Genomic DNA, 25,398 nt, shown 5'->3' on the forward strand with positions numbered 1-25,398 from the left:
AAACTAATCAATAATATCTACACTTAACAGTCTTTTATATCATGACAATAACATTTATAGAAACTTTATATTTCACATATAACATGTCATCCGGTAATTCAGCTGTAAATTTACAGCTTACAATGCTTAAATCCAAGGTTCGATTCCCCGAGGTGGACACAGCATAGATTGCTCATTGCGTAGCTTTGCACTAAAACAACATCAAACATATTATATACATATAGATATATAAATATTTGGATGTGTGATTTTTTTATGTACCTATTTTCTGAATTCATCTGAAAAATACAAGTTAGGAACTGTGAGTGTTATTGTCTGAACAATTAATTAATTGTCTATAATAGTATAAATAATTTTTATAATGTGTCTAGAATCAAAAGGGTGTGCTACTGATGCTTCAGCTCGAAAATGGTATCACACGTTTAAAGTGTGGTTCTAAATGTGGAATATATAGCATACTACTAATTTAGTACAAATGCTACTGTTTATTTTTAAAATTAGCTTGTTACTGCTACAGTTGGCTGTGTGTTTTTAAATTAAGATAAATATATTTACAATGTTACGTAAGATAAAAAACTTTATACAAAAATTTGAAACTTAAATGAAATTAGGCTTGTGATCCGTTTCAGTATGCGGCTGCTAACGCATGTGCCGAGAGTCGAAATTTAGCCTTGTAGTATAAACTAGTATTGCCATTTGGAGTAATCAATATTCAGTAGTATTGTTTGCTGTCGTAATTGTTTAAAGAGCATATCAAATGAAACCCATCAGTACTAGTAATATTACTATTAGGATATTAATAATAGTTCTAACTTCTAGTACTAGGGGAAAGTAACGTAGTAATACTAACTGTCAATGTTATAATAGAAGTCAGATTTAGGATTGTAAAGTGGAATATTAAAATAACTTAAACCAAAGTGCAGTAGCATCTGTTAATGTTATACGTTTAGAATTAGATTTTAGAGTATTTACGTATTTTTCTTTGTTTATTTAATAAATTATATTAAAAGTAATAATGAAGTGAATTAAAGGAATTTTATGATTATAAGTTAAAACAGTTTAATTTTTTAGCCAGGTACATATTTTCACAATTTCAAATCATTATTTAATTGGTATTAACAGTTTTTTGGATTGTACTGAAGATTGGTGAACAGAACAGGATAGACCTGCTTACTTCAACATTAAAGTTAGGATTCCATCTACAGAGCAAGCCTCTTCTGTAGTACTCCATACACAGTCTTTTTCCTGAAACTAGAATCTAATACGAATCACAGAGCATATAATTGACTGTCTATTGCTTCCTTGCAATATGATCTTTAAAGTGATCAAGAGGTAGACATGTTTTTAGCTTTTACAAGACTTATTGAATGAGTGTGGATTTCATGATAATGCAAGTTTTATTTTTTGTCAGATACAGTTTTTCAACCAAATTAATCTTAACCTTTTCCTACCAGTACCAGGATATTCTCCACTGAACATTTTTTTGTGTATAATGGTCATTTAATGCTTTTACTGTTCATTTTTTACAACTGTTGCCTGGTTTAAAAAATAGGGTAATTTTTTTATAAAGATACAAATACATTTTTTATTTCAGAATTTGATGTGTATTTTCTTTTTCATTCCTCAAATGAATTTCAAATTTCTCTCTCTCTCTTGAAATCATGATAAATGTATATTTACGTGTGTATGTATTTAGTAGTGCTTTAACAATGTGTATCGTTATTGGGGTTACTATATGAATGTGATGTAATATCAGATGATTTTAATATGGAAACAACCTACAGTGCAATCAATTATGGTTGATGAGTGGATTAGGGTCCAACAGACTTGATGTTAAAATTACAAGTATATTGATTGGACTGGTTTCTAACAAAAAATTTGAGGAATGACATTTTAATGCAGAACTGAGTACCACTGGTATGCCGAGGAGAGACATGCATCACTGGCCGTTGTTTGATGGGGCAAAGTTTATCTGCACACGTGTAGCAAGTGATTGTGATCATGGATTAAGCATATCAGATGTGCTGATAGACAAGTATATGTCCTCCAGGGGCAACTGGTACTGACTGAACTGTGTATCATTGGTACTTTGATACAGTGGTCACAAAGTGTGTATCATGGGGCAAAATACTCCGATGTGTTGGTGCATCTGGAAATCATTACAGCACTAGTATATAGATGTACAGTAAGGGAAATTATTCTAGAAGTACACAAGCAATATACATAGAATGTCTTAAACAATGACTAACTGCAAATAGATTGGGAATCTCTTAATGGTATAAAATATTATCAGAGAAAATACAAACGAAATAGGTTGTAAATTACACTAGTATTTTTTATGTTTATCAACATATGATTATCAAATATTATTTTAAATGTCCTGTATTACTACATGCAAGGTCAGCCAAGCTGTTTAGTCACCTTTTGACATTTGTAGCTTTTTTATAAGCCTGTATAGTCTAAAGAATGTTCATACTTGGACTTTTTGCAGGTCGGGCCATGGTTGTGAACATTCCATTAACCATTTTTACCTTCATGATATTGTTTGTCCACATTTGCCATATGTTTAGGATCATTATTTTGCTGGAAGATAAATCTCTGCCTGATGAATTGTATTCCCATGGAATGATGTGGTGGATCAGAATCTGCCTTTACCTGTCAGCAGTCAGGACACTGTCAGTTTTGTGTAAAACTCCCATACTGTTGGCTGAGATTAAGTCACAAACCTGTATTGATTCTCTACCATGCTTCACTTTTAAATGTTGCACAGTAATAATGTCTCCCTCTGCCATCGACCAATCAATTTGAACTTTGATTCATCTGTAAAGAGCATGTCTCCAGTTTTGCTTATTCATCTGTTTGTGAAATTGTGATTCAATTCCCATTTCAAACTTTTGGTTACTTCTCAGTAGTAGTTTTTGAGTAGCTACGCATCCAGCGAGACTACTTTGAGTGTATGTTGCTCTTCTCGAGGTAACATTCATACCTATAATTACAGCATAGTCTTTAGCGAAATCTGTTGTTTTTCACTAAGGTACTAAACACCAATTATGGAGAGTTTGTTTTCTTCCTCGACCACTTCTATTATTAACAGTACCATTTTCGCAATCCCCTTTCAACTCTTGTATACAGATCCTTCTAAATTATGGAGTCTTGCCAAAAATGTTTTTCATGGAATGTTAATGACTAGCTAAAATTTTGCTTTCTCCATGCTTGTCATGAGGTATTTCAGTCCTAATAAGCATGACTAGATTCACACTATTTCTGTTGGGAATTGTATTACTTCCTGTATTTTTATAGGACTTTTACTTGTCACTTTCTAATTTATTGGATCACAGTCATTCACATTGTAAACTTTCAATACGTTATTCGAATGCAGCTAATTTTCACACAATGAGGGGGGGGGGGAACATTCCCATAGTACTTGACTTTTATATTCTTTTTCTCATTTTTCCATAACCTTGTATTTTTTATTATTTTTTGCTTGTTTGTTTTTTCAAATCATGAAATTCATTATGGATTACCTTTTACTAAGAATTCTAATTACTATTGCAAACACTAAAATTACATTTAACTCATTTGCTTTACTCATGCATCTCTTGCCATTTATTTTGTTTTTCACCTAAAGTTTTAAACGTGTATAATTAGCGTAGAGGCTTAAGAATAAAATACGATAATTTTTTCAATTTTAAAAACTTGATTTAATTTTACAAGTTTGGTGTTCTCACTTTTCTTCACCATAAAATCAATAAAACTTCAACAGATTTTACAATGTGTATTTTGTTTTCAAACCAATTTCACTTGATATTAGGCTGATACTTTTAATTTTTTTAGTTATTGGCTACTTTTTAACAATTTCATTATAATTCAACAGATTTTACAATGTGTATTTTGTTTTCAAACCAATTTCACTTGATATTAGGCTGATACTTTTAATTTTTTTAGTTATTGGCTACTTTTTAACAATTTCATTATAATTCTTTTTTTAAGTGGATATTTTAATTACAAGTACTTTGTTTTCCCCCCTAATAACAGCTGTAGTGTTTTCTCATTCCTATCTCTGAATAAGAGATTGCACACCAATTGGCAAAGAAAATTTATTTTTGCAGCATTGAACTGATGTTATTGCTAGTGAAAACCCCAAACTTTTGATATTTAATTGTATAATTGGTGTTGAAAATATTTAGATTTCTTGTGTCATGTGTGAATGTTATCAATGATACTATAACATACACATTAACATGCTCTATTCCTTGTATTTATTGTATACATTTGGCTTGGAAGATTGTATTGTAGATGGATCATTAAGTGAGATAATAATGCTGTCATTCATATTCCATCTAAGTACACACCCTTTTTTATTCATCTTTCATACCTGTGTTCTGTTTTTTTTTCGAATTCATTGTTTGTGTCATGCAGTGTTTCAGTTATGCTCAGTAAAGTAATATATTAAGCCTTATGTACCCTTAAAGTTGTGTATACTTGTAATGTACATACAAAGATATTGATTTTAATTTATAAATATCTGTTGTTGTTTTTTTTCAGTATTTTAAATGTGAAAAGCAGACCAGCCTATCACATCATGGTATGTTATTGCTAAATTTGGTCTATCTTTTTAACTTGCAAAAAATTCACTTTGTATATATAAGCAAGCATTTTTTGGTTTAATTACTACTGACATAATTTGTATGAATAAAGCAGAGTTGTGTGTGCGGTGTTACAAGTTGTTTTGAGGGAACTGATGAAATTTAGTAGAGGTATTCTGGTGGATCTTCTAGAGATCGTTCAAGTGGATAGCAATTGAACGAGTGGTTCAAGTTTGGCAGACATTTTAGTTTTGTCATCTTAATACCGTGAATGAGGGGTTAATTGAGTTAGGAGATGTTACCAACAAATAAAAGTGATGTTAATTGCTACATGTAACATGAGTATCCTTGCACAGGACAAGCACATCTTGTGCTACAGCTAAAGATAGTGGAAGGGGTGACCCATGTTTATATTATTACTTTTTAAACGTAACATTACTGGTATTCTGATAACTTGTATATACTTATGGAAGATACTTTAATACATCTTATAAATTGTTTTATAAATTGTTTTATACTTTACACATAGTTGGTAATTAGTATGTTTTACTTAAACTCTACGCTAGCATGCTAAATATCTGAAAATTTGTTTTTTAATCATCAAATGTTATTTATGATGTACCATCTTATTTTGATACGACATTTTAATTGGTAGTGATAATACATGTTTGAGGATTTTTATAATAAAGAGATCATTTAAGAAAATGTTTTTATGTATTCATTCCCTTCGTTATTTGTAGATATAGCTTTGAAAAACTGTCATTATCTGTTATTGTTGTTTTTGTATTGTTATCATAATAGACAAACACAAACATGCAACTACAAGTGTTTTAGTATTTGTAAAATATCAAGAAGATTGGCAGCTGACATAATCTAAAACCAACTTACATCTACTAATACTTTTCAATGGTTTTCAAGTTTTTACTTTATAATAATCAACATTGAGATTCACTCTTGATACATGTAGTTTGACTGAAATAAAACATAAAATCAAGTACCACTTCACACATAAAAATATGTGATAATATGTTTTTCTTTTAAACTCTATATCAGTTTTTGTATCTGTTCCTCACTTTTAGCATCTTTAATATTTTTATTATAATTTCTTTATTGATTATTTTTGGTTAAAGGCTTAATATATATATACTTTCTTTTAAACTTGAATATATGTTTTGTGATAAGTTTATTTTTTTCTAGAAAAAAATCAGTACATCAGTTACGGACGAAGTTATTTTGGAGAAGATTGGAAACAAAGGAGTCATCACTTTAAATCGACCAAAAGCATTAAATGCTCTTAATCTGCCAATGATTAGAAGGATACATCCTCAACTAAAGGTACCTTTATATTTACGATTGTCTGTTTTTGATTGTTGTACCATAATTTCAGAACCATCAAATTTTATTCAAAGCTAGTTGAATGTTATCTGTATTTTTTTCAGCTCATGAAAAAAAAATAGATGGCAATGTAAACATGTGAACTTATAAGGTTGAATGACTTAGTGTAATATCATTTTAAATATATATTTTAAAAATAGTCAGTCTGTTGCTACACTGCAGCGCGTTAATCATGGAAACTTTATTTCAAGACAGTTTTTATAACACTAATATAAAGTTTAATCTAAAAATTGTTTTTAAGTAATTTGGTATTTACTCTAGAAATTACAATACTGACTGTAAAGTTTATATTTCTGTTAAAGCAAATTATCAAATATATATATATCAATTTTTATTATTGTCATTTTTCAGGTTTGGGAAGCAGATCCTAGCATGAAAATGATTATTATTAAAGGAACAGGAGAAAAGGCTTTTTGCGCTGGTGGTGATATTCGAGGTAAATATGTTTTATTAAATAGAAATGTGGGAAGTAAGTTCATAGAAGTTTGGTGCTTGTTAAACTTTTTCTTTTCTTTTTAAATTTTAGAGGGAGGAAGTGATGGTAGTTTTTTATTAAGCTCAGTTTGTATATGTTTATAACTGAATGTTCTTTCCTCAAAGGCATTTCGATATAACAGTAAAATATTATACCAAAATTTGTTTTTAATGTTTTTATTTTGGTTTAACATTTTTTATAATACCAATAGTTTATGTATCTGGCAGATAAACTGTTGTTGTTGTTTTGTTTTCTCTGTTCACTGAATATAATATGATTAACTTACAAACTTTTCTGTTCTAAACCATTCTTTCATCATTCCTTGACTCCAGGAACAAGAGCTTTTAACAACTGTGCTTAATCATCAGGCCAGTTCTTTGGATGAGTAAGATAAACGTGTTGGATATTTCAATTCATCCTGATTGTTAACAGCATCTGGATTTGTGCCTTTCTGTTTCTTTCTATAGGCAAAAATGTTTTCATTAGGATTATAAGGTTTTTGCAACATGAACTCATTCCTTAGAAATAAATTTTTACTTTTACATTAATAACTAGTTAATTTGAATCTTCTTTCTAAAAAACGCACACTTCAAAAGTCATTATCGTGAAATGACTTACTTGAGTTTGTATGTGAACTTCTTAGTTTTATTTACATTCAGATCTTTTTAATTCATAGTTAGTAAGTATTGTTATTAACAGGTGTCTTGATTATATTCAAATATAACTGAAATATATTGTTTAGGAAGAACAGATTCAGCTTATTCTCAGGTTTTCTTTATCTGTCATCAAAGAAGTTCTAAAATATACTGTTTTTTTTAAATACACCTTTCTCATGGGTTATGCTAAGACTATGCTCTTGTAATTTATATTAGCAGGCCAGTAGAGAATGTGTCAGTTTCTTTTCCTGAAGACATTCTAGGCCTTTTTAACCCTAAATCCTACCTCCTTTGTTATGTTGTTCTTAATGCATTGGCTTTGAGAAACTTGGTTGTGAGGTCATTTAAATTCTATGAACCTTCAAACAAAGAGGAATTTCTTCCTTGTTCTTTGATAGCTCTTTCATTTCAGGCCTTTTTTTAATGGAGAATGAACTCCAACTGAATATTGTTAACTTGGGATTTTTTACAGTTGTTTCTTTTTGTATGCGAGAATGGAGTGAGTTCTTTACATTAGTTCATGACATACATTTTACTGATTTATTGCTTTCTGTTTTGTCTCTATACAGTTTATTCCCACTGGTTCATTCTGGGCTGGTGTGCTGTCCGTTAGCCATCGCCTTCTCTCCTCCTTCTCCTATATTTAGCTTTTTTTTTATTATTAACTTTTGAGCTAAGAAATTCAATAATGTATAATACTAAAATTTGAATTACAACCTAGAATTTGATTCTAAATTTATAGACATACATTCCTAAAATAGTAGTTTAATAAAATTTTAAATGTAAAGCTACAAAACATGATGACATGCACTCTGACCCTGACCATTATGGACAGGTTTAATTAGCATGTCAAACTGCAAACTTGAGGGTTCATCGTTTTATGTCCAATTGCTGTAAAATCCCACCCCACACTTTAGGGTCATGGGAGTTTTATAACAGTGCCAATCCTTTCCAAGTGTTTGATCAGATCGGAGTAGCCAAGGAACTAGCAGTAGGTGCATATTAACTAGTTTCCTTCCCTCTAGTCTCTAAATGCCTGAAATAAACATAAAAGCGGAATAACATTTGTGTGTTTTATGCATATGGATGTTAGAGAAGTATAATAATGGAAAGTGTAATCTTAAAAACTGGCATGGATCCGATAAATGTGAATAAACAAAGAATCACAAGACTACTTCCCAAATATTTATTGCATTACTAAAATTTAGAATTTTAGGAGGTCACCACCTTTTTACATAGAGATCTAGAAGAAATACTTCAGGACTAACAAAAGTTACATAACATGAGGACACAAGGGACTGTTTGGTCCTTCAAGGCTGTCCCTGCACATTCACACTAGCAAAAAAAAAGTAAAAACTTAAACCCACTTTTTATCTTTAAGGAAATTATCAATTCTCCATTTTAACTCTTGTAAAGTGACAGCTTCCTCTACTGCTGATGGCAACTCATTCAATAAGCCATACAACCTGTGTAAAAAAATATAATTGTCTTAACTGGAGTCTAGCATGTTTTTTCCAAAGAAATCAAAGGCTTTTGTCCTATCAATCCCTCAAATAATCTTGTAAACTTCAATAAGATCAGATCTTACTCTTTTCTTTACAAGAGAAAATAAGAGATCCTAACGTATCCTTACAACAACACTTCCCTCCTCCAAATCGTCCTAGTAACCCTCCTCTGAACCCTTTCCAATAAATCAATATTCTTTTTAATAGATAAGTAGAAAAAAAGTGAGACCTGACTAGTGATTCTTACGTAGGGAGAATTACCTCTTTTGACCTGTAGGGGCCCGATAGGGCCTAGTGGTTAGGGTGTATGACCCCCACTCTGTGAGTTGCAAGTTCAAATCCCATCAGTGAACATGCTCTATCTTGCAGCTATAGGGGCATCATAATTTGATAATCAATCCCACTTTTTTTTTGCTAAAAGAATAACCCAACAGTTGATGGTAGATGGTGTTGACTAGCTGCCTCCCCTCTAGTCTGTTACTTCTAAATTAGGGATGGCTAGCACAGCTAGCTCTTGAGTAGCTTTGCTTACAAGTAAAAAATAAAATAGAATACTTCTAATTACATCTCTCAAATTCTGTTAGTTTTGCTGCTAGCAACAGCACACTGTCTTGATTTCTTTAGTGTCTTAATACACACTATGCCAAGATGCTTTTGTTTAGTCATGCTGTTGAGTTGATTCCCAAATGCATTACCTTGCACTTACTATATAACTGAAGGTCATTTTCCAAATATATGACCAATTTACCAATTCATGTAAGTCATTCTGTAGTACCTCAATATCTCCAATACAAGCAGAAATTCCCAAGTGTTTAATGTCATCTGTAAATTTTACTAAAAATGCCCATGTCAATGTTATAAATGTAATGATCTCGTTCATTTGTGGCTGCAAGATAAGTGTTGGAGAAGATATTATTAAGATTTAGTTAGAAGTTTCAAAACAGTAAATATGTATTTTAGGAATAATATTTGAGCTGTAGTCACTTCTGATCTTTTTTTATTATTATTCAAGCTATTGCTTTAGCCACAAAGAGTGGTGACCCTTTAACTGAAGACTTTTTCAGAGAAGAATATCAGCTGAATTTTTTAACTGGTAGGTGAGGAATCATACATATTTTAACAGTTATAGTTTATCAAGTATAGAATGCAACTTAACTTCAGTGTAAACCATATTAAAATCTGTATTAGGTCCTAAGCTGTATATGTAATTAGCCAGCTAATCAAAAAATTTGTTTAATAAGTTAAATCCATAATGTGACAAGTTATATTTTCAAAATAATTCATATTATGTTTAACTGTGGCTTATAAACTACTGTTGGAACAGGGTTTCAGTCAATTGTCTTTTTTTTTTACATAGTGCATGTGATTACCAGTATTTATCACAATATGAATGTACACAATACTTTCTTTTTCTAATGGGTAAAATAAAAGTATTTGTTGAAATAAAAAAAAAACCTCATTCTATACATATAAAGGGTAAACGATCTCATTTATAGCCCATGGGAACAAATTTTGAAAGTTCCTAAATATTTTTTGTTTCTGAAAAATAAATTTTGCAAGCTAATTTTTTGCAATAATAGGTTTTAACTTTGTTTTACCATGTAATTTTTTAATTGAATACTACTTTCCATCTAAGTTCATGTAAAATATCCTGCCAGGGTAAATAACAATAAACATCTGTAAAAGAAAATCTCGCTATATTAGCATTGTGTGTAAAATGCTGAGTTACATGTCGTTAAAATATAAATAGCAAACGTATGGAATGAATTACTACAAAGAATATGGAAAAAAATTTAATACAACAGAAAACACTTTGGGCCAACAACTGAAATATTATGCAAAAATTTATTCAGATCAACAAAACACATAATTAATGCAGATCAGCATTGTTAGATAAACTGTGTATTTTATAGTGTATGGCTTTTATTGAAATACACAACACATTTACTATATGAACAGAAAGCTACGATCTCTAATAAAAGTGGGTTATGTACAGTGTAATCGGGGATAGCAACTTGTATATGTACTTTGTTGTCTCGTGATTGTAAATATTTCTTACACTTCACTATTGTAGGGGTGGCAGGTACCTTTTCAGTTTTCAGAAACCTCTTTTTTTTTTTGCTTGACTGATTGTGGTTAATGGTCATTGTCAGTATATTCTCCTTAACTAATATTAATGATATTTGAGCCACAAAACACTAAACCATATTAATTTTCAGAGAATATTCACTGGCACCAATATGATATACAAACTCTTTCACTCATAGTGCTGTGTACTACGTAATACTGTGATATAGTTTTAAGACATTATATTTTTCCACAAATTGCTTTAGTGTGTATAGGGTATTTGGAATGACTGAAAATGAGAGCCAGTCACATATAAAAAAAATTAAGAATGTGTCCCAGAGACACTGCTGAAATGAGATGTTTGTTGCACTTATTTATGATTGAAATAGATTTTAGTTTGGTTGTTGTTAAGCATAAAGTTACACAAAGGGCTATCTGTGTTCTGCCCATCATGGTTATAGAAACCCAAATTTTAGTGTCATAAGCCTGCAGACTTACTGATGAACCACCAAAAATAAATTTGATTTCTTACTAATTAATCTATTGACTGATTCATTAAATCTACACATAACTGCAGCAATGGGGGCAGCAATGTTTTTAGAGTTAAGTCATGACAGAAAATAATTAAATCACATTGTCTTTATAGTATTTTTGCATGTGAAAAAAGATTAAATGTGTGAACTTAATTAAACCCATTTCTTCTTTTATCATAGGAACCATCCAGCTTCCCTATGTGGCTTTAATAGATGGGATAACTATGGGAGGTGTAAGTACAATTAATTTCGAAAATGATACAAAAGATATCATACTTTTTGCACTCCCTATATTGATTAACTTTGTATAAATTATTTAAACTTTAATATGTAAAAGATTATCACTTAGTTTCCCCACACACTCGGTAGAAGTTTTCAGCTGAAGAAGACTCGAAGTCACTCATCGCACATATATGTTCTTACTTTTTTTCTCTTTGACAATATTTCTCAAGGGTGTCTAAAGTTATTGCTATTGTTTCAATACCACTGATTTCACATGTTTATCTGATGCAAACCTATGACTTTCTAATACTCGATTATCCAGAGAATCGGCTTATTTTGATCTCCTGTTTTATGAGGATTTTTGTTTTAACAACTCTTGATAGTAAGGTGTTACTCAGTTTGAATCATAAAATTAAATAATTAAAACAACTTGTTTCTATAAAAACATAAGTAAACAGTTTACTAGCTTAAAACTTATTCTCTGGTCTTTGCAATGTTATATATATATAAGGTAAATTAATACACACAGTGTAGTGGTGCTTGGGAGGCTCGAACTTTTCTCTTAACCATGAAATTAAAAGATTTTTGCAACCAAATAAAGACTAGAAAAAGTCTTATGTAGATAGTTGAATAATTATCTTTAACCTGAACTACTTAAAAAAATTGAGAAATACACTTATTTTTGTTATTCACTCAGTATCCATTATAATATTCACTGGTTACATTTATCAACTATACTATATCACTTAGAAATTGGTGGTTTGAAAGTGAATCCTCTCCATAAAAAAAATCCTGGTTCACCTGAATATAGTATTAAATTTGGTTACAATATTTTCAACTGTGATATCTATTTCACACAACATGATTTGAATGAAAAAATTTAGTCTCTGCTTTTTATGAATATAGGTTTGCTGATATTAAATATGTATATATACAAATCTTTACAGTAAGCACACAATAAATATCTAATTTCAAATTTGGGAGGGCAGTATATGTAACATATATATACTTCACACTATGATAAAACAAGTTCATAGAGGCTGAAAATATGACAACTACCTTAGAAATGTGCAATTTGTCTGTCTGGATGTGTTAAAAGAAAGTGTTTAGTTATTGAAGTTGTAGTGTATTGTGTTGCTACATACCTTGAGAAAGTGTTGAGTTATTGAAGTTGTAGTGTATTGTGTTGCTACATACCTTGAGAAAGTGTTGAGTTATTGAAGTTGTAGTGTATTGTGTTGCTACATACCTTGAGAAAGTGTTGAGTTATTGAAGTTGTAGTGTATTGTGTTGCTACATAACTTTTACTATGGCATAAGATTATCTATGTTTAAAATAACAAGTAAATGTAAATGCATAAATTAAAGATTACAAAACCAAAAAGCCTCGAGTGTTCTTACGAATGTGCACAAGTAAAACTCTGTTTAATATCAAACCTAATTATATTAGTCTTTGAAAGTAGAGGAAGAGCTTCTTATAAAAGAAAAAAAGTTGCTGTAATCAATTTTATAATATACAAACCCTGAAATATCATTTGTTTCAAAGAAATATTAATCATATCTGGAAAAGTTTGCTATAGATTCCTGTTGTCTAGGTACTGTTTCTATAGCCAGTGTTTTAATAAAGTCTTTCCACGACCAGGTGATTAAAGGTCTCGCCCCAATACTGTATCTGGTAAAGTAGTTATGCCAGGATGCACATGTCTGAAGAAAAATGGTATTAAGACATATATTAAGTGAAAATTCTTGAAATATCATATTATATCCAACATGAGATCAAGAGTAAGAAACTTAACCAGCTTAATATTTTTCTTATTATTATTTCTTTGTCTTTTACAAAAGAAAAATAGTTACAGTTTATTATTTTTGCTGATTTATCTATTAGATAAGGTATCATTGGTGTGTAAAGAATTTTCTTTCTATTTCTTAAAAAAATTGTCTTTCCTGTTTTAGAGTTTCTGTTGAAGTTTTTATTATTACAGGGTGTGGGTTTGTCTGTGCATGGGCAGTTTAGAGTGGCTACAGAAAAAACTGTTTTTGCCATGCCCGAAACAGCGATCGGTACGTAGTATATACATATATACACCTTTGAAATTCTAAGTATAGCATTTCATGTAATCTGTACTTAAATTTACCGGTCAGTATGTTTGTCTTTGATATAATTGCTACTAGATAATAGAAAAAATTAAAATGTAAAATGTTTGGCATACCATTCCTTGTAATCTCCAGCAGTTAGGTACATAAACTGATACTGTTTTTTGTTGTTTGTTTTTTCACATTACAACTTTCTCCTAATTGAAAATCTATTGCAATAAACAAGTCCACTGTGTAAAACTTTATAGTACAACTTTGTTCTGTGTTTTTAGTTTGTGATTTTCATTCAAGTAATTCTTTTTTTTAGTGAATAAATTGTTATGATAAGTAACAATCTTGTAAATACTTACTTCGTAGTTAATGCATTAATTTATTTATTATGTAGTATTTATTAAATTACATTTTGCATCAGGCTGTTAAGAAATATACCATGTCATTTGATACACCAACTCTATGAATTGTAAATCCAATTTTAAAATAATACATTGGTTATTTTAATAGTTTGGGAAATATTATATTTGTAAAGATATGAACTTACAGTTATTATGCATATTTGTATTGAAAAGAAATGTATTTTTACATATAAGTTGTTCACCTTATAAAACATGTTTAGTATAATAAATAGCTTATTATTAAAATAATCCAATACAACTGTATTCAGCATTCAATGAGGAGGTATTTATTATTTATTGAAGATCTTATAAGAAGCGTAGACTACTGTATTTTGTAGTTGGTAGTGACAAACACTGTTTATTCAATGTACTTGCGATATCATCATTTATTGTAACTTAAATGGAAATATATTGTTGCACATTCATAACTTGTATTCTTGTTAGTCCAGTTTGTGAAAGTACTGTGGAGTGATTTGATGATGATGTATATTTTGGGTGTGTTACTTCTATTCATTCAGAGTTGTGTTTTTGTTTGGGAAGGAAAGCACTATTTTAGTATGACATTATAGTTCTTTCCAAAACACTGTTTATCTCTTTTGAAAGTAAAAAGTGAAAAAAATATAGTTTATTACTATTTTTCTCTAATGAATAAAAAAAGTTATAAAGCTAAAATATTGTGGAAACCAGATTAATGAAACTTGTCTTGAATATATTTTGTTCAAAGGATTCTTTCCAGATGTGGGTGGAAGTCACTTTCTTCCTCGTCTTCCTGGTAAACTTGGTCTTTATCTAGCTTTGACAGGCTTCCGTCTCACTGGTCACGATGTTGTTAAAGCTGGAATAGCAACGCATTTTGTGAATAGTAACAGAGTATGTTAGTGAATTATTTACTTAGATTAAATAAACTATTGTAAACTTTGTTTTTCATTATCTTTACATGTCTTATCATTATGATGACAGGTTTTCATGCAGGTCCACCAGTGGATTAACAGTAAGTTACCAGGCTCACAATATTAAAAGCCAGAGTTTGATTCTTCACAGTGGACAGAGTGCAGATAGCTCATTGTGTTGCTTTGTGCTGAATGAACTATAACATTTTCATCCAATACAGTTTTAACTTTAAATACCATTTATTTGACAATTGTGAAGAATATATTTTTAATTTACTAAGAAATAAATTTCCAAAGTTTATTTGTGTTGTCATTAATAACTAGTTCAGTGGTGAATTTTCTTTCCTTTCTTTTTTTCTCCAACAAAATTGCTGTAACTGAGGGTAACATACTTAATGTTGTTACATTAGAGTGAGGATTGGCTCTGTGTGCAATACAACAGACACACAATATTCCTCCCACTGCAAGCTGTGGATAAACTGTAAGAGTGAGAGTCAATTCCTTAGTGTGGAAAGTAAGGTGCTGGTGACTGGCTTCCTTCTCTCTGATCAGTACTTCAGAATTAGGGATGGTGGCAATTACCCCAAGTAACTTTACCACCAACACAAGTTTAGTAATTGTGGAGTTTCTTTAAGAATGTGCTATTTGTGAAAATCTACAAAATACTAATTAAAGTAGTCATCTTCCAAAACATGCATTACCTTTAAATGTTACCTCTTGGTGTTTAGATTCAAGATTTTGAAACTGTTTAAAATTGTATCAACACTATTCTGATTAACCAGAGGGCACTATTAAACTAACATAGCTTCAATTGTATGTTTCACATGTGGAAATACCAAGATACATAACTTAGGCTTTAAGTATTTTGTAAAACAAAATTTAGTCCTGTAAGTTTTAGGCTGTGTAGTCAAAAATTAATTGAAAACTTTCAAAATGTATCGGTAATAATTTGCTAAATGTTTACAGAAATTTAGAGGCAAAGGACCAATCAGTTAGTATATTCTGTGCAAATACGATACATGTGATATTTGTTGGTAGATCTACATTCAGGTACTGATGACACATGACTGGGCTTTTATGGCAATAAACCACTATTTAATCAACTTATTAAAGATATTGTTGTATTTTATGTTTATAAATTTTCTTTCACTACATTTTAAAATACACATCATGAAATAGGTGGAACTGTGCGTGACTGTTATTTCAGTAAAATTGTTATTTACAAAAACAAAGATCATAAATGTCCACAAAATGCAATATAAAACATTGCATATGTTCATTTATCATTCATATTTATAGATCAAAGCTTTAGAAGAGGACCTCGTAAGGATGGATTCTCCATCAATCCAAGAGATTGACAGGTTGTTATGCAAGAACCAAGAACAGGTAGTTTAATATTAACAGATTTTAAATGGGTTTTTTCTTCAACCCCAGAATTAATAAATCATTATAATTTATTGTATTAAAGTGAAACACTGAGGCTGACTATTATTATTGTGCTCAGAAATAATCAAAAACTGTTTATGAATTGGTCAAATATATTAATTTATCCTAGATCTTGTCATGACTTGCTACTGAAGTACAAAACACGGCTAGTTCCCATAATTCATGCAGAATGTTGGTGAAACTAAATATTTAAAACATTTCTACTTCTAGTCCCTATGGTCATTACTCAGTGTACAAAACTCCAAAAACATAAGTATGTGATTGTCATTTTGACAGACTTGTTTATATGAGAGTAATTAATGCAGCTACAATACTATTGTGTTGTACAAGCATTGTTGTAACTAACTTCAGTGTAGGCTTATTAGCACCAGTAACATCATCTCATTGTATTCTTAATATAAAAAATAACCTGATTAGTAACTACAGCCATTTTGTCAGAGATCAAGGCCAGTGTATGAGATTATTTCACATTATTTCTCACATTGTAGATGGCCTACATTACATTAATGAATAACTGAACAAAGACTTAAGCTTTTAGAAGACATATTGAAGTTGTTACATGAAGTAGTAAGTGAAATCATTGTCTTGGTGTGAGTTAGCTGGGTAATTTGCTTGTGCATGAAACAGAACTCGAAATGTCTAGCACTCAAAACATCTAGTATGTATTTTTTTATGGCAACCTCATAAAAACATTTGTGAAAACAAAAGACTGTGAATGTGTGTTTGACATCAGTTAAGATGATAAAAATGTATTAACAGTTTCTGTGATGCACTAAACAAAAACATTTGTGAAAACAAAACAGAAGACTGTGAACATGTTTTGACATCACAGTTAAGATGATAAAAACCTATTAACAGTCTCTGTGATGCACTAAACAAAAACATATAAACACATAAAAACATTTGTGAAAACAAAACAGAAGACTGAATATGTTTTGACATCACAATTAAGTTGATAAAAACCTATTAACAGTCTCTGTGATGCACTAAACAAAAACATATAAAAGCATTTGTGAAAACAAAACAGAAGACTGTGAACATGTTTTGACATCGCGGTTAAGATGATAAAACCTATTAACAGTCTCTGTGATGCACTAAACAAAAACATTTGTGAAAACAAAACAGAAGACTGAATATGTTTTAACATCACAATTAAGATGATAAAAATGTATTAACTTTTGGTGCATGCAATAAATAAATCCTAGATTGTGTTTATTTTTGTTGGAAATCAAAAAACAAATGATTTATTTATAATTGTAACTCACTAATTTTACAGAGCTTCTTTAGTTTTAACTGGTTATTAATTGTTCTTTACTGAGCTTTTTCTTTCAAGTCATTGTTGTATAAGGATCATTTATGAGTCGTGTTTACCACTGGTTGAGTTAATTTTTCCAAACTTCTTGTATTGAAAGTTTAGCTGATATTTTCAACGTCATGAAATGTTCTGTTTGTTTCCTTAGTGTGATTTTAGTAAAGGAAATACAAATTTTGTGTTTATTTAACTTCATCTTATCTGTTAAAAAAAACGTTTAATATTACAGTCTGTAATTGAAAAGAAGGATTTTGTCCTTAAACATACCCTGGGAAAAATCAACACCTTGTTTGAAGGAGACAGTTTGAAAGTAGTCATAGAAAACCTGACTAAAGACAATTCAGAGTGGGCCAAGCAGCAACTACAAATTTTGGCTAAAATGGTAAGGTAATAATTAATTGTAAGTCTTTCATTGTTGTGTAAGCATTTATATCTGCATCTAAGATAACACAAATGTTTGCCACTAACTAAGATACATTAGTTTGTCAGTGTAAGATTAAAGATTTACAACCTTAAAATCCTGGGTTTGATTCCAATTTTTATAGTAACTTCTGTGGTTGATTGGGTACAGATATCCCATCATGTAGCTTTGTACTTAACAACAAACAAACAAAAAATCAATCGGTTAAATTCACCATTACTAAACCTGAAAATTATTAGGCATTTTGTGAGTTTTTGTGTATGTTTCAATAAAGCAGATCAATCTGTTTTATTATAGTCACCAACATCTCTGAAAGTCACCTTTCACCAGCTTGAGTTAGGAAAAAGTATGACACTACAAGAGTGCTTGAAGATGGAATACAGAATTTCTCAAAGATTTATGAAGGATCATGACTTCTATGAAGGTGTTAGATCAGGTAAGTTGTTTCTATTTTGTGAATCTCAAACTAGTCAGAACATTAAAGTAGTCACCAAGTTATGCAAAAATATCAGGGCAGTAATAAGTTAGTCATCATTTGGTGAAAGTATTGGAAGAAGTTGTTATATTTTTTACTAGTACTAGTTGAGGGTGTCCATTAAGGAAGCCAAAATTGTATACAGGATATTGTTAGATAATGTTCCCTTTATTCTTTTGTTATTCAATCCCTAATGACCTCATTAGATATTAATTGTACATTCTGCTTTGTGGAAAGTAATAATTGACTCTTTTAACTGATTAAGTACTTGTGTCTTTGAACTCAAACCCAAAAGTCTATAAAAAAAAAGTGGAAATACAAAAGAAAACAGCCCATGTACACCATTGGACAGTTTCCAGTTACCATACAAAATATTTATGATAATCAAGCCACCCAACTCTGGATGATGTAAGCCAAAAATCTATAAGAAATTGGAAATGTGTCTTATTTCAAGAGCATTTTATCCCACTTTTCTGACCAAAATCATAAACCACGATAGCCCATGTACACCATCAGATAGTTTCCACTTACCCTACTAAAAATTACAGTAATCGAGCCAGGCAACTCTGGGTGATTGATGTTAATACACACATACACATAATGGATCGTCCTTATATTAAGGTGAGCATATCAATACAGGTAAATGTTTGTTGAATTATATATTGGGATAATTAATGAGGTTGTCTATTTTCATTCTTCTAATTTTTTGTAATCATAACATTTATTCAGATTTTAGGCAATTACAGCTTCTTCAGTAAATAGGTATCTTAATAACTTACAACCTTGAACTTGACTCACAGAAAGTCCTTAAGACTGCTACAAAAGTATTGGAAAATTATTTGTAGTTTGTATTTGTAAAACTCTGGAACTGAAACAAAAAGTTATTCAATGTTTTATTCACACAATATTATGAAATATTTCTTTTAAATAATTGTCCTGAAACATAAACTTGTATTAGAATAGTAAAGTGTAATCAGTACTATTTTTAATAAAAGAAAAAGTTGATGATATTTAAATTAGACTTAAATTTCTAAATGAAGCCTTAAATTTACTTTTGATATTTATGCACAATTTCAATCTCTGTATTCTGAAGTGTTGATTGACAAAGACAACAAACCTGTCTGGAAACCAGCAACAGTTGAAGAAGTGAATGATGATGTTATAGAAGCATATTTTGCAGTTCTTCCTAAGGACAAGGAACTAGCTTTATGAGTTCAACAGACATGTTGTAGATAGTGAGGACCATAGTGATTGCTCTAGAATTGTGATTACAGTGTGTTTAAATACAGGGAAGATGATACTTCCTTAGTGCTGCTCGGATTATCATCTGTAGTTGATTTTATTCTTTGGTACTTCTAACATATTCCATTTGTTATCTCAAAAATTCATACAGGAAACCTTTATATTGTTATTATTAATAGTTTTTTTAATTCTATTTATTTAAAGGATGTCATAATAAATTCTACAAAGTTCTGTCTTCGGTGGTGGTACATTATATTTTCAAACCTGGAAGACTGATTTAATATGAACATTAAAAGGGCAATTTAATATGTATTTTTTAGTGTTTTTAGATAGTTTTTCTCATTCAAAATTAATGATTTTGAGATAAATTATATGTTTTTGTTACTAATAGGTTCCTACTAACCAAATAATTTTGGGCCTGGTATAGCCTGGTGGTTAGTGAGCTCAACTTGCAATCTGATACTCACACAATTGAAACCTTTCAAAGAAAATGCTCACCTTTTCAGCTGTGAGGTGTTGTGATATGACAGTCAATTCTACTATTCATTGGTGAAATAGTACCCCAAGACTTGGTGATGTTGACTAGCTGCCCTTCCTCTAGTCTATCACTTCCAAATTAAGATGGTTAGCCCAGATAACCCTTGAACAGCTTTGCACAAAATTCAGCAAACAACAAAGTAATTTTGGTTTAATATCGAAAGTGTATCTTGTGCCCTTTGATACAAGCTCACTAAAAACCTGAAAACTTGGTTGTATAAATGTTTTTTGAGTACTAAATGTAACTGCAGCAAACTATGACGATTGTGATGTCATTCTGTCTTTATATCTGTCAAATGTTATAACTAACTATTCAAGTAAATTTAACATTAAACCTATATATCATTAATTTAAAAATTTAAAAATGAAGTTCACATAAATAATACATAGTTTTCAATGTACTTATATATTCAGACAGCAGACCTAATTTTAACTTTCTTTTCATGTTTTGGTTAGAAACTGTAATTATTACCTCTATTTTCTCAATGTTTTTTATTAAATAATATTGACTCAAGTACTTGCATGTAACTACTCAGTTACGGTATCTAATTAGTGCTTGTTTTTTGTATCTCAACCTTTGTCCATATACTTTTAAGTGGCCCGGCATGGCCAGGTGGTTAGGGCACTCAACTCGCAATCTGAGGGTTGCGGGTTCGAATCCCCATCCCACCAAAAACATTCTCTACCTTTCAGCCTTGGAGGTGTTATAATGTGTTGGTCATTCCCACTATTCGTTGGTAAAAGAGTAGCCCAAGAGTTGGTGGTGATAACTAGCTGCCTTCCTTCTAGTCTTACACTGCTAAATTAGGGACGGCTAGCGCAGATAGCCCTCGTGTAGCTTTGCGCGAAATTCAAAAACAAACAAACACATACTTTTAAGTACATTAGGTACCTTGACAGACACTTCAGGGATACTGTAACTACTGAAATTAAATATCATAGTAAGGAAATGCAAGGGATAAATCAGTTGAAACTGAGTGGCCTGATTAATTGTCATAATCTAACAGGGCAGTTAGCTTATTCAATATTTTTGTAATTTGTCAGTTCAGTAGCTACAAGAAAATAAATTAATGCACTAGAACTTGCTTACTCACTCTTCATTTTCTTTTAAGCTCTAACTTTGTTCACTTTAATTTTACACTATGGATGTTCCTACTATCACATTACATCTTGAAGTTTTTATTACAATTACATCAGAACTCAATTTATTCACTTTCAGCAGTACTAATTTCAAAATTGTCTGACTGGCAGTTACGTTTAGCAGAAAAGGTATTGCCGTTAAACTAAATTATTACCTTTCACCTGGGGCTGTACTTGCTAATTATATTAGTCTTGGTTATTAAGTTGTTTTTTAAATAGTTAATTATTAGTTTTACAGTAAGAATATTCTGGTATTTATTAGACTTCTAATATTAGTCTTGTCATATATTAGTCTTGGTTATTAAGTTGTTTTTTAAATAGTTAATTATCCTGCTATAATTGTTTTTTTTCTTGTACTGTTCTCTCTAATGTTATTTCCTTTATACTAATTAGGACTTTTCTGGCCTTCACTTCTTCTGTTATTTATTTGTTCATTTCAGTAGTATTTATTATTTATATGTAGTTTGAACTTAGAGACAACAGCAGTTTTCTTGCAAACAAAAACACCAAAATAGTTATTTTAAATACTAATTTAATTTATAATCTTACACTACAGTGAACTACTACACATATTAACTGGTTTCTTTTTTCTTTAGATTTTTTAAAAATTTAAAATAAGTTTCAAACTGTCTATGAAGTATCTGAGGAGAATTGAAATATTTTTGGAAGAACATTAATGGATTAGGTGTCTTTAAAGCATCTAAATATGCTCTGCTTGCCAAGCAACATTGGTATTTGAGAGTTTGTATACTGGAATAAGAGTAGCCGAGTAACTTGACAAACGCTAAAAGTAACAACAATACAATGTGTAAAATCTAATGTCCAAATTCAATGTGTAAAATAATTGTGATAAACTGAGATGTTATTATATTAATTTTCCTATGTTTAAATTGGCAACTTGAGTAACTAGTGCATTGGGTTAACACACTATGTAATGAATCAGAAAAGCAAGCATGTAAGCCTTTTATATTAGTAGACATTTTCTGGTATTTTTATAATATTCTTCAACCATGCCTATGTGTGTGTTTTATTATTTTGAATTAATTTTCATTTGGCTGTGTGAATTGTAATTCCTAAAGATGACATAAAAAAAGTATGGCTGTCTGCAAGCATGTAAAATTATGAAGTGCGCAGTTTGGTGAAAGGATTAATTAATAGAAGTTTCTGTTTTCTGATTTGAAACTTGAGCTAAATCAAGTTTTTGTATATTAGTTAGGAAAAATATCAATCACCTTTTTCTTAGGGTGAAAGGATTAGAGAAAGAAGTAATTGGAATATATATTAATATTATAAATTTAAACACTATCTAAATAGTTAAGTTAATATTTACATCAAAAAGAAGGATTACATTACAAACAGCAAGACCAAACCTATGATGAAATAGAATCTATTTATAATACACAACAAGCCTTAACTAAAACAGTTATCAGGGCAAAGCCTCACACGAAAAGAAAAGAATAATGAAAAAGATAGCAAGAAGTGGGTGCTCAAGCACACAATTACATCGCTCTTCACTTCCCATAGACAGTTTTTGGAAAAATATTTCTCTCAGAAGAAAAGGTTCTACCATTGGGGTAATAAGTAAGAAAATATTACTTCCTGAAGTTGACATTCCAGCCCCCATTATGATAATTAAAGCTAGCTTTTGTGTTATATTAGTTCAGATAACTCGGTTGGGATTTTATTCTAGTATAATTGTCTGTTGTACTACTAATATCACTTTATTGATTTGAGTTTTTACTACCCTAATGTGAGCTGAAATGCCAACTTACGGATGTAAGGTTTTTTACCACCCAAATGGTAGAACCTTATATATATATATACACGCACACACAGAGATCTTATAGAAAAGCAGTTGAAATAACAATTTCATACGTCCAAGTTTTTTTTACAGTTGGTGTTCCTATAGCTAACAATCTTATTTTTTCTGTGTTTATAAAGTTAAAAACATGTATCAATGTATCACTTTGTGATATAGGCGGTATGTATATGTGTGTGTATATTTACATACATATACCCCCTGTAACTTGCTCTAGTAGTAGTGCTTATAATGAGTTGTCAAGAAAATGTTGAATAAACGTAATAAAAATAATGCAATTTTATTGTTGTCTGAGTTGTTACATGTTCACTGTATAATGTTTTATATAGTTTAGCATGAACAGTGGAAAATATATAAAGAAATTATAGGAGAGTGTGTGCAAGCACTCTATGTAGATATGGCATGGACGCCCTTCTTAAAGCAATACAAACGTCATCTGCTAGTATAGTTGCTCTATCTCCGGTGTATATGCCGCTTTTCAGCTATCCAGAGTGTCCCAAAGTCGAAAAGCGGCGAAGAGTCAAAACCGAGATTTCTTATTTTCGTTCATCATCATTTTTCTTCAACAGACCTAGCGCCTACCTAGTTCTAGCAGTAACTATAATTTTATCAGCATCTGATAGGGCAAAACAGTCATCACGATCTTTGAGTGCCAATTTTTTTATTATTATGTATGAAATTTATAAGGTTTTAAAATATACTATAACCGAGTAACCCACTTACGCCATCTTATAAAAAAAATAAACAAATGCTGGGAAAAAAATCTAATTAAAATTATATGTAGGGCTGGCTACAGAACTTAAAAAAAAAGGAACCAAACAAGATAGTGATGGAGATGGACATATCACTTGATCCCGCTAATGATCACATAGTAGACTAAGCCGCCTATACTTTACATGGAGAATAAAATCCCTACATTGCTGGCTTCATCACTGGTAAAACAAATAGAGCCAGAATTTCCAATCGTCACATGTTACTCCATGTAAAGTCGAATATTCTGCTATCAGTGCTATGTGATCATTAGCTGGATCAAGTTATATGCCCACATTCATCCTTCTTGTTTGTTTCCTTTTTTCAAGTTCAGTAGCCAGCCTTACATAGCCTTTTTATTTATCGATTTTTCTAATATTTTTATTACCTACACCTCAATAGCATATGGCTTCACAATAAATTTCATTTAATTGTAGTAAAATACTATTAAACAGTAGGCATATTTACGGGATGTCAATCCCACTATTCGTTGGTAAAAGAGTTGGCTGTGGGTGGCGATGACTACCTGCCTTCCCTCTAGTCTTACACTGCTAAATTAGGGACGACTAGCGCAGATAGCCCTTGTGTAGCTTTGCGCGAAATTCAAAGCAAACAAACAATACACTGATTCTTGTAACTGGTGAAAACATAAAGATACTTGATATGATGCGATAGAGGGGAACCTGCCGATAATGAACGGTGTTAGAAATAAGTTGATAATATGAATTTAAAGGGAAGTTCATTCTATTGTAATTTGTTATTGGGCTACTTTTCTACCAACGAGTGGTTGGATTGACCATCATATTATAATGCCCCTATGGCTGAAAGGACAAGCATATTCCGCGAAGTATATTCTAATTCCTGACCAGCAGATTGCAAGTCGAGCGCCCTACTCACCTGGTCATGTTAGGCCCCATTTTTAATACATTTTTGAAAGATTGAGCAGAAACTTGTCAGAGTTGGTAAACATTTCATTTTTTGTATAGTATTGTGTTGCATATTGTTTTTATGAGCATGCTTTTGAGGAGCTTTTGATGAATTGGAAAAAAACCTTCATAAGTATTTTATAGTCCCCATATGGATCAGCTGTAAGCTCTTCAAGACTTATAATGCTAAATTACGAGGTTTTATCCACGTGGTAGGCATACCGTCAATAGCCCAATGTGCATCTTTGCATTTACCTACAAAATAAATCTCCTGCTGTGGACAAAGCTCAACTAGCCCGTTTTGTGGCTTTGAGCAAAAATAAATAAACACGTTTATTATAACTGGATTTTATGCCGTTAACATGGGCCTGGCATGACTTGGTGGTTAGGAGGCTCCACTCGCAAACTGCGCGTTCGAATCTACTTCATCGACTACGCTCGTCCTTTCAGTGGGGGGGGGGGGGAGGCTTTATAATATGACGGTCAATCCAACTATTCGTTGGTAGAGGAGTGGCC

The 25,398-nt window shown here is 31.0% G+C and overlaps 1 protein-coding gene across 1 annotated transcript; it reads left to right on the forward strand.

Annotated features, from left to right (window-relative positions):
* Window positions 1-1,052: 1,052 nt before the first annotated feature.
* Window positions 1,053-23,489, forward strand: LOC106468183 (3-hydroxyisobutyryl-CoA hydrolase, mitochondrial-like). Its single transcript, XM_013928595.2, has 12 exons — window positions 1,053-1,332; window positions 4,546-4,585; window positions 5,784-5,921; window positions 6,333-6,417; window positions 9,630-9,710; window positions 11,398-11,450; window positions 13,421-13,499; window positions 14,649-14,794; window positions 16,114-16,200; window positions 17,802-17,954; window positions 18,291-18,429; window positions 19,562-23,489. Exons 1-12 carry the CDS (start codon window positions 1,310-1,312, stop codon window positions 19,678-19,680), a joined length of 1,143 nt encoding a protein of 380 aa, XP_013784049.1. The 5' UTR covers window positions 1,053-1,309; the 3' UTR covers window positions 19,681-23,489.
* The last annotated feature ends 1,909 nt before the right edge of the window (window positions 23,490-25,398 follow it).

The sequence above is a fragment of the Limulus polyphemus genome, unplaced genomic scaffold (assembly GCF_000517525.1).
Source record: "Limulus polyphemus unplaced genomic scaffold, Limulus_polyphemus-2.1.2 Scaffold2905, whole genome shotgun sequence".
Taxonomy (NCBI): Eukaryota; Metazoa; Arthropoda; class Merostomata; order Xiphosura; family Limulidae; genus Limulus; species Limulus polyphemus.

Coding starts and splice junctions, on each gene's coding strand:
- LOC106468183 (XM_013928595.2), top strand. CDS start 1,310: ATGATCTTTAAAGTGATCAAGAG. Junction 5,922..6,332: donor GGATACATCCTCAACTAAAG/GTACCTTTATAT, acceptor GTCATTTTTCAG/GTTTGGGAAGCAGATCCTAG. Junction 14,795..16,113: donor ATTTTGTGAATAGTAACAGA/GTATGTTAGTGA, acceptor TCATATTTATAG/ATCAAAGCTTTAGAAGAGGA.